Source organism: Danaus plexippus, assembly GCF_018135715.1.
Source record: "Danaus plexippus chromosome 16 unlocalized genomic scaffold, MEX_DaPlex mxdp_31, whole genome shotgun sequence".
NCBI lineage: Eukaryota > Metazoa > Arthropoda > Insecta > Lepidoptera > Nymphalidae > Danaus > Danaus plexippus.
The window spans coordinates 2,040,646-2,051,148 of record NW_026869852.1 but is presented as its reverse complement, the minus strand read 5'-3'; the positions used below and the strand labels follow the sequence as shown (position 1 = coordinate 2,051,148).

The window sequence follows — 10,503 nt, the reverse complement described above, 5'->3', positions numbered from 1 at the left end:
GTTGCCTAGATTAATCTTAACAAACATTTTCTACCATTTTATTTGTATTTATCAATACACAACTAATATTTTATAAAAATCATACACGTTATATAATATAACAAAAGTTGACCGAGATAGATGAAAGATAATAGTAATTTCAATGAATTTAACTTTGACTCCCAAGTCTCTATAATAAGTAATACGTAAATACATTTGACCTACACCAGGATACGTTTATGAGTACCATAACCATCAAAAGCCAGGTAAGCAATCTGTTCGTTGTCAAACTATATCATAAAAAAGTTCATTAATCCAAAAAATGGTGAAGAAAGGTTTTGAGATAGCAATCTTTCAATTTGTCTGTGGTCACAAAAGTGTCTTCCGGACTCCACAACCCAGAAGTTACAGCAGAAACTTCGGGGTTCTTGAGTCACAATCTATAACTAATATAATATCGATTTTATTAGAAAATAACTGATTTAATTTCCTGCATCAGTTGTTCGTATCTTATAAGTCTAATTTATTAACTTGATATTAAGTTTTTTAATAGAGCAAAGTAATTATTAAATTGATTTTATTAAAATATCAACTTAAAATTGACCTGTGTCGTCAATTTCAATTTAAATCTTTCATTTTTATTATTTTATATAACAGTTTATACTGCAAATTAATAATATTTATAATTTGATTTTCTCAAATACTTATTAATATGTATAAATATATTCTAATCCTACAATACATAAGAAACCGATATAAAATATATATGATCTTCGCGATTTCATTCGATTTAGTTGGTTATGACAATTCGAGTCGTATATCTCGGACAAACACATCACTATTCAATTTTCGCTATCATAGCTGATCGCTGAAACTGTTTTGAAATGTAAAAACCTAAACATTACAAAGATCTTATTTATGTTTCATAGTTTTTAAGGTATTATTGAATATTTTTCACGTTCAAAAATATACCTTTAAAGGTGTATAAGGAATTTATTTTTTTATTGTACTAGTATTTCCTATATTTTCCATGTTATTAACATTAATACACGCTTACAGCGACTAATTAAATACTTTTTAAATGATAAAAACCAAGAGTTTTGTATGTAATTCTATTTTACTCAAATAATGTCGGAAGAAAGACCTAACGCATTGAGAGAGGAATCTGATGATGGGGAAGGATGGATTGGTCCTTTGCCATCTGAAGCCGCGACTATAGAAGCCGAGCCTAAATCAAAGAAAAGAAAAAGTAACTTAAAATTGTTTTATTTTTTCAATTAAATTGTTTATTTTCTTCTTTTAACTTATAAAGTTTCTATTTATGTTCATAGTTCTTGAGTTTGAATCCCTGTATCTGGAAAATCTACCGTCATCTGAGACATATGAACGAAGCTACATGCACAGGGATGTTGTGACTCATGTAGTTGTTACGAAAACAGATTTTGTGATAACAGCCAGCCAGGACGGACATTTGAAGTTTTGGAAAAAACAGGCATGTACTGTTTGGTTTTAAGTTACTTCACAATTCCAGTTACTCTACTTAGACTGTTAGACATTGTCTTGATTGTAAGGTCTTTCAAACACCTACAAATTCTGTTTTCTCAAGTATTAATTCAACTATTCTATGCTAGTATGTATAGTGATAATATATTGTTATAATACAACAGGAAGAAGGCATAGAGTTTGTGAAGCATTTCCGCTGCCATCTGGCTCCTATCAGTCATGTCGCGACCAACAGTACCGGCACACTGCTATGTACTGCCTCCACCGAGAAGACCATTAAAGTGTTTGATGTTGTTAATTTTGGTAATTCCAGTCTTTTATAATATAATTTTGGTGTAACTCGAGACTCATTAATATATACTCCTGTATTCTCCGTATCTTATAAAATATATTTATAATTAAACGAGCCATTTGTTAAAATATACAATTATTGTAATTATATCGTTTAAATTCCAGACATGATAAATATGATATCTATAGAGTTTGAGCCGTACTGTACCGAGTGGGTACATTCAGCCGGAGATCCTATATCAGCATTGGCCATGTGAGTATCAGAAGTGTCATAGAACTGGTTTCAGGGTTCCTCATTCATCAACATTTCTTATTGTCAAAATTCAATAACTTGCTGATAATATTGCTCCAGAGTAAAAAGCAAGCTTCTAAGTTCATATTATTCAGAGAAGACACTGTTCTTACGATCAATTTCCTTCTCATACTCGAGCAAAAATTCATGAGTTTCAATAGCCCTGAAGTAGCGGAAACAAAAGTAGAGAGATCAAAACAGTAAATATGTAGTAACATTAGATAATAGTTATCTGTCTCTGATGATAAACCTATTGAGAGCTTAAAACAAAACAAGTTAAGTTAAAAGATAAATTTTTCCCTCCATATTTAAGTCTATTTATGAAATGTACTGTTAAAATTAATTTAAATATGGAAAAAAATGTCCTGTCCTGCTTGTTTTCGGCCATATTAGACTTTAATGTTACTTTAAATTTTTAGATCAGAAAAAGGCAGTAATAAAATTCACATATTCGACGGCACGCAGGCCTCAGGGACGCCGCTCCATACATTTGAGAAACATCAAAAGGAAGTGGCGACCATCAGGTACAACCCTGTGTTCGAGGTAGCGGTGTCCGTGGACAAGGCGGGCATAGTGGAGTACTGGACCGGCCCCAAACACGAATATCAATATCCGAAAAATGTCAAATTCACATCCAAATTGGACACGGATTTATTCGATTTTGTCAAAAACAAGACTTACCCGACGGCTCTGGACTTTTCACCTGACGGCAGGAAAATAGCCGCCATCAGTCTAGACAGAAAGGTGAGTGACTGGAGGATGACGGCTTTAAGAAATATCTGTATAGCGATGAACGGGTGGTGCGTATTACAGGTGAGAGTGTTCCATTTCCTGACGGGGAAGCTGCACAAGGTATTGGACGAGAGTCTGCAGCGCTTCCAAGAACTGCAGCATCAGACGCAACAGCTGCCAAACATGGAGTTCGGGAGAAGGTTCGCTATTATCATGTTCTTAAACATCTACATGTGTCTGTGTCACCGAGACTGAGACAGAACTAAACAATGATATGAACGGGGAAATCATTCGTCGAGAATATTGTTGGTTTTATATGCGAGAATTTATATAGCGAACACAATCACGTCTCCACCTTTAATATAACTAAGAATTTAAAAAAAATGTGAATACCTATATCACATTTACGTTAAGATTTTTTTATAATATTAATATTACGCCAAATTTAATGGCTATATATTGCTTAATAGACATTTGTTACTGTTTTAAATGCTATCTACAGAACGATTTTCATATAATAATATAAATTTTATTTGTGAAAAATAAAATTCGTCATGGCAGATATAACTCGTGTCATATATTGTTTAGGATGGCGACGGAGCGCGACCTGGACAAGTCCGAGTACAGCCAGCTGGCAAACATAGTGTTTGACGCTAGTGGTCACTTCGTTCTGTACGCGACCATGCTGGGGGTGAAGGTGGTCAATCTGACCACCAACCGCTGCGTGTCCATGCTAGCGAAGCCGGAGAACCTGCGACCGCTGCAGTTGGCGCTATTCCAGGTAAAGATAAGTCTTCAACATGACAGTTATATATAATCTAGAGCGTACCTCAAGTACTATTTACTATTAGTTTTGTTGGTTTATAATGAGACTTTGGTAACAAGAGGAGGAGCCAAAACACAAAGAAATTACACGGAGTGTAGAAGATGATAATGGATACACCAACATACATATATGTATAGGATCCTCTCTCATCATCAGGGTCGCACTAACCAATCGAAAGTGGCAGCCACCCTGGAGATGGAAGGGTCAGAGAACCCCACGCTCCTGAGCGTCAAGACTGACCCCACGTTGTTCTGCACGGGGTACAAGAAGAACAGATTCTACATGTTCTCCAGACGAGGCCCCGACGACCTGCACACCGAGGCCGACAGGGACGTGTTCAACGAGAAACCGTCCAAGGAGGACATCATATCAGCTACCGAGGGACAGGGTGAGTGCACACCGAGTAAAGTGTTACTGTGTAAAATGCTCTATAAGGAATCATCAGTGTAGACCCGCTTTTATGTCTTAAACTGTAAGCTACACTGTTAGTAAATATAACATTGTGTTAAACACAAAAAACTTTTATCCAAGTGAATAAAACATTGTAGTATGTAAGTATAATATTATGTTGTAGTAAATGTAAGAAGCTCTCAACAACAACACTAATTACACCACGAGAAACAGAAATAAAACGGCGCTGTTTCAAAATAAAACAATAAAAATAATCTACTGATTAATTATTAACACACAAAACTCGCAAATGATAAATCTTATTGATAATATAGTTAAGGTTATCAGAACAAAATAGCGACTGCTTTCACACCCTGTATATATTTCCAGGTGTCCAGCGTCTGTACGAGCAGGCCATCCTCCACACGTCCCTGGGCGACGTCCACATCCGGCTGTTCGGCAAAGACGTTCCCAAGACGGTGGAGAACTTCTGCGGGCACGCGAGGAACGGTTACTTCAACGGACACATCTTCCACAGGGTCATCAAGGGATTCATGGTGCAGACGGGAGACCCCACCGGTAACACGTCATACAAATAGACATACGGACAAACAGAGCGTCCACACAAACATTTAATAAATATAAATGTAATTTTGTCAATACCAAAAATAGTAAGATATTTAAAAAGCAAAACAAAGCCTGCTAGTGAACGTTGCCGTACAAACCATTTCTCCCACTGTCCATGAATATCAAGTGCGTACAACGAGTGTGTTCTCGTGATCCAGGTACGGGCACGGGCGGGGAGAGCATCTGGGGCGGGGAGTTCGCCGACGAGTTCAAGCCGCAGCTGAAACACGACCGGCCCTACACCGTCAGCATGGCCAACGCCGGCCCCAACACCAACGGCAGCCAGTTCTTTATCACGCTCGCGCCCACTGTAAGTGCACGCACCGTCCATTACATTATATATAATACGGATTAAACCAAACGCACCTACATTATAGTTACATATATGTGCAAATTACTTTAAGGCGGCCATACAGCTACAGTAATTTTGCACAATATTTTTATAGTCCAACAATATGTGACGTCCTCTGAATCCAAACGTTCAATAATATTTAGCGATAACGTCGGCGAGCCGTTCCCGCGAGCGAGCCGGTCGCCGCGCTCCCAGCAGGGAGCTGAGCACAGCACGGAACACACGTGATGCGGGATTGAGCTGGAGCTCGCCCGGCGTCTGTTCAGTATGATCCGCGCACTGCTAGGAGTCTTGTACACTCGACCATATCGTGCGATAGTACTGTAGATGTAGGCGCTGCCTGATAACTCGCTTTAAATCCTTTATATACGACTATACTCAGAAGTCGTATCTAAACTATTACTAATAGTCGTCATAGCGACTGTCGGATCATCCAGGTCATTTGTTTTCAGTCATCATCTTTACTCATTAACTCATGAAGCCTATCTTTATAAAGCTCAATTTTACAATATTAATTTAATATCACCACATGCGCCTCCGGCTGTGTGTAGTTCGGAATCGGTCTCAAAGTTAAATGAACAGTGTATAGCAGCACATAGTGTAACAAGCTCAGTCACGTGGTGTCATACAAAATACACTAGTTGTGACTTGAAGTTCCTGGAGCCACACGGAATCACGGGATGAAATATGTTTAATTCGCGTAGTTGAGCTACAGGAATGAGAAGAATCATCAAAATCTGTTTATTATATTTTACATGACGGATTACACTCGTGCGTACCTCCTCACTCCTCACTCCTCCACATTCTGACATGTACATATTGTCACAAGTGGCGCCATCTGTGCCGTACTAATTGTAATATACTATAATCCATAGAAATCTTTTTACGACTGATTATAATTAATCATAATACTGAACCGTTGTTACTTTGTGATGGCAACATTTGAGTATCGACTTGTATTTGTAAACTATAAATGCTGGCTTCAGCCATTTTGTAAGGCATTACTGGAAGTATGGAAGACAGTTTTGGCTGCGTTTCGTCCGATGAGTGAGAGAGCCGGTTGCCCTTTCCCTATTCCCACCTTTTCCTGACATTCCCTTATTCCCACCCTTTCCTATTCCTAAAAAAACAAGGTTGGCAACACATCCGCAACAGAGATGTTGCCGATGTCCATGGGCGACGGTAGCTGCTGCCCACCAAATAGGCCGTCTGGTCGTTTGCCGCCTTTGACATAAAAAAAAGGACCGCTGAACATTAAAAATCAAGACTGAAACTATACCTTGAACAATATTTGTATATATACTCGTATGTTGTTTGTCAACAGCCGTGGCTAGACAACAAGCACACTGTGTTCGGCCGAGTGGTCCGCGGCATGGAGGTCGTCCAGAACATCGGGAGCGTCAAAACAAACCCCAAGACGGACAAGCCCTACGACGACGTCCGAGTCATATCCGTTACTGTCAAATAATAATTATGACTTGTATAATGTAAATATTAAATGATGATTTTAGAATATCGTTTCATTCACAAACCCGAAGTAAAACAACCACAGGCAACAATTAAATCAGCGTTTTGGTATGACAACGTTTCTAATAATTATTATTAAAAATTAAATAGTTCAAAGCGAAATGAAGAGTGCCTTAGCAGGAAATATTAAAAATTTTGTGGGTGTCGCCATCTGTAGATGAGAAGATTAAAATAAGAATTTAAGGTAACGCCCTCTAGTGGCGAGTGGTAAATATTGTTGACAGACCTTAGATGGCCTCACCGGATTCAATATAATCCTTTGTTAAAATTGTGAAATTTTTAAAACTCCGTTATTTAAATATTTGTAGCGAAAATATTGGTGAAAGAGACGTTTCTAAATATATTATTTCCTTTTATATCGCCTTTACACTTTGATTTAAAAATAATAATTTTTTAAAAATTGTATGAAGTTATAAAAATGATAAAAGCTGAGTAAAAAAATGTATGAGTACATATTTATGTCACGATATTTTGACAGAATTATGTAAAGTATAATGTTTATAAAGTTTATATTTTTCTTTTTAAGTATTTTTGCCGCTTTGTTATTGGAACGGCAATATAACGCCATCCTTTTCCCTCTTAAAGTGTTAACATTCCCCCTCCCCCTCTCGCCGCACTCCCGAGCATATATTTTCTTTAGGTGCGGTCGCCCCGCCCTACCTCGGCCCCGCTAAATGGCATTTCCATTACAATACGATAACAAGAAACTTTTTATGTATATTAATTAAAATGAAGAAAACTTCTCTAAACTAACATTTATTATAAAATATATATATATTTCATTGTATTACAAATATTGATTATTGACTTTACGTACTCATTAAGTAATTGTAGAGTTATTGACATTATTTAGGATATTTTTTAATACAAATGTTAATGACCACCCTTCATTCGGCCATTTTCCGTTATCGTCTGTACAATGGATACGGGTTTCTCGATTCTTGGTAATCGCACGAAGTCGTAAACAGCCCGCTGCGGCCTCGCGTTTCATTACAATCATATCAGCCAATAGCGTTTGAATGTCGCGTCATATCACGTCATTGTCGACCAATCAGTATCCAAGTCCATCACGCGACGTCTAAAAATAGCTTATCTGAGTCATGGAATAAAAGCAGTGGTTGTTTCTTAACAATGTTTAGAAACAAGTGGAACGTTGTCGTCGGTGGTTGTGCGTTGCCGCATGACAAAAGTTTTCTTCGTGAAGTGAGTTCAGTGATACCGGAGAATTCGGTGCTAACACATGGTTCGCCAATCCGGCCACGGGATGGAGACCACTTTTTATGACGAACAATATCCCCTGAGCGGTCCCGTGGATAGTTTGAAGCGGACTTTGACATTGGACTTGGATTTCGGTAGGGGCGGGAAGAGATCGCGAGGTGGTGCACCTGTCCTGTCCTCCCCCGATCTGCAACTTCTAAAGTTGGGCTCACCGGAGCTGGAGAAGCTAATCATGCAGAACGGCATGATAACAACAGCGACGCCGACCCCCGGCGGGGCCGTGCTGTTCCCCGCCGTGGCCCCTACGGAGGAGCAGGAGTTATATGCGCGCCCATTCGTCGAGGCGTTGGACAAGCTGCACCACAATGAGCCCCCGCCGCACGCAAGACGCGTCTACGCAGACTTAGATCGCCCGCTAGACCGGTATCCCACGCCCGTCGTCAAAGACGAGCCGCAGACGGTGCCCAGCGCTTCCAGCTCGCCGCCGCTCTCGCCCATCGACATGGACACCCAGGAGAGGATCAAACTAGAACGGAAGAGACAGAGGAACCGAGTGGCGGCTTCCAAATGCAGACGGCGAAAGCTGGAACGCATCTCTAAACTGGAAGAGAAGGTGAAGCTGTTGAAGGGCGAGAATGTGGAGCTGGCGCAGATGGTGGTGAAGCTGAAGGATCACGTGTCGCGACTGAAGCAGCAGGTGCTGGAGCACGCCAACAGCGGCTGCCACATCGACACGCACTTCTGATCGCGCCGCCGCCGCCGACGACGCCTCCCACATTCCATGCTAGTCGCGCCCGCTAGGACGCAGCATACAAAGCGATTTGTGATCTTAATTTTATCGTGTAATATATAGTTAACATTAGTGTATAAAGAGTTAAGAGGATGGTGTGTGTCGACCAGAAGGAACGGACCTCCGCTCGGCTGACGGTACTCGCCGCTCGGTGGTCGGCTCTTAGCGAATGGATGTACTTATCGAGTCACGAGATTAGCGTACGTCGTAAGTCGCAGTTATGATTTTCCTTGTATCAGTATTGCGTTGTCTCATTTAGAATAGTATAGAAACTAGAAAGGATAATCGTGCAACGTCATTGGACTGTAGACTGAGGCGAGGTGAAGCGACGTTGCCAGTTCAGAGGCGTATTTCCCGTTCCAGCGACGTTGCCGTTCGGCTTTATTTGTGTTTGCATTGTTCATTTGCAATGTAATTCTTAAAAAGGCAAAATTATGTATATTTTTATAGTAATCGTATGTACCCAAGCCGAAATCGAGACCAACGCAAGTATAAGGACGAGTGTAAAAGGGAGACGGAAATAATTGAGCTGGCAACGGCGCAACACAAGTGACGAGCGGATGTTCTGTTAATTAAAATTCCGCCTGCGCCGCCCTCGCGGAATGGCCGCCATGTGTTCGGATCAGACGTTCCGAATTCACGTTTTGTTACACAAGGTTAACTTTTTTCATAACCGGCGCCTATCCGTTGTGTTCGATACACGGCTTGTGTGAAAGACTGACAGAGAGACAGTGCCTTGAGTGGAGCTGAGAGGATGGTTCTAGAATTTAGATGCATCAGTTTGTTAGCCTTAACTGACCCGGTGCTCTTTTAAGGTCTTGTAAGGAGAGGCCGTCCGATTGTGTGTGAACTGTGAAGTATGGACGATTCGTAGCGTGTTACGTTATTACCGAAATGAATGTGAGATGTATTTATTAGTGAGAATGTTTAATTAATATGAAGTAGCAATCTCGAGTGCCTACGCTTTGTAAACGGAAGCCTGTTTTTATTGTTTTTTGTTACCATTAAATGTGCTACAGTAAAATTGTTCTGTACCGACGTCTTCTGTAGGTTATTGTAAGAAATATTATACCAATTAACAAGTTGAATTGTTATAGAATATATGAGGAGGCTTGCTGTCGACGTTTGAGGTTTTAGAGATGTGTACTGTGTCGTGTTACGAAGGTTATGTATTTCAAATATATAGGTTGGTGATGGCGAGTCTACCTTTTTTTGTATTATTTTTATACAAAATGATTCTTCAGAATGTTAACAATAATTTGTAAGTTTATTAAGATAAAATCAGTTATACTAAAATAATATATTTTTATGAATTTAACAAAGAATATTGTTTTATACAAAATACGTATTGTATGATAAAAATGGATGGAAAGAAAATAAATTATGAAGATTATTATACCATTTATAACTTTTTTCATTTATTTAATCAAGCGTCATAATACTAAACGTATTATCATTCCTTATTCCCTCTCCGAATAAACTTCCCTTTCGCATATACTCGAACGACAATTCGGAAAATGTTGATTTTTAAACAAATTAATTGCTATATCCGTCTGTCAAGTCTATTCATAATATATTACAGTATAAACTAGACCGGAATTAACACTGATAACATACTTATATCGGAATATGACGTTGATTATACCACAGCACCATTACGGTTCCGATCATAAGTGATTCAATAGCCATTTTATTTTTCTCTTTGTCTCCTTGACATGCTGAGATCTAGACTATACTGCCCATACATTTTACTCTTTACGTTTGTTATTTTTTTTTTCTATTGATAATTTTTCCGACCTAGGTTTTATTCATAACCGCCCATTCTGAGAAACGGTAAATGCAATTCAGCTAAAAACTGATAGTAATTTCGTTGGATAGGTGTGATTGGTTGATCATTTTTCAAAACCGTTACTAATTAAACCAATTGGGTTAAATCTTCTAATAATCAATGAAACTTAAAAGCTTTGTCATAAAAC

At 39.1% G+C, this 10,503-nt stretch overlaps 2 protein-coding genes across 4 annotated transcripts; both read left to right on the top strand.

Moving 5' to 3' along the window:
• The first annotated feature begins 812 nt into the window (after nt 1-812).
• LOC116771669 (peptidylprolyl isomerase domain and WD repeat-containing protein 1) lies at nt 813-6,505 on the top strand. Of its 3 annotated transcripts, XM_061528316.1 has the most exons (12): nt 813-916; nt 1,039-1,228; nt 1,311-1,471; nt 1,647-1,785; nt 1,939-2,026; nt 2,485-2,809; nt 2,879-2,997; nt 3,386-3,578; nt 3,780-4,011; nt 4,404-4,592; nt 4,799-4,950; nt 6,317-6,505. In XM_061528316.1, the coding sequence occupies exons 2-12, from the start codon at nt 1,108-1,110 to the stop codon at nt 6,458-6,460; spliced, it is 1,863 nt and encodes a 620-aa protein (XP_061384300.1). In that variant the 5' UTR covers nt 813-916; nt 1,039-1,107; the 3' UTR covers nt 6,461-6,505. The 3 variants fall into 3 exon arrangements, with proteins under 3 accessions (XP_061384300.1, XP_032519452.2, XP_061384301.1); XM_032663561.2 differs by having other exon boundaries at nt 831-1,228; XM_061528317.1 differs by lacking the exons at nt 813-916; nt 1,039-1,228 and having other exon boundaries at nt 1,334-1,475; nt 1,651-1,785.
• Nucleotides 6,506-7,643: 1,138 nt separating this feature from the next.
• On the top strand, nt 7,644-9,935 carry LOC116771797 (transcription factor JunD). The gene has a single exon (XM_032663770.2). It carries the CDS (start codon nt 7,760-7,762, stop codon nt 8,480-8,482), a length of 723 nt encoding a protein of 240 aa, XP_032519661.1. The 5' UTR covers nt 7,644-7,759; the 3' UTR covers nt 8,483-9,935.
• Nucleotides 9,936-10,503: the final 568 nt, after the last annotated feature.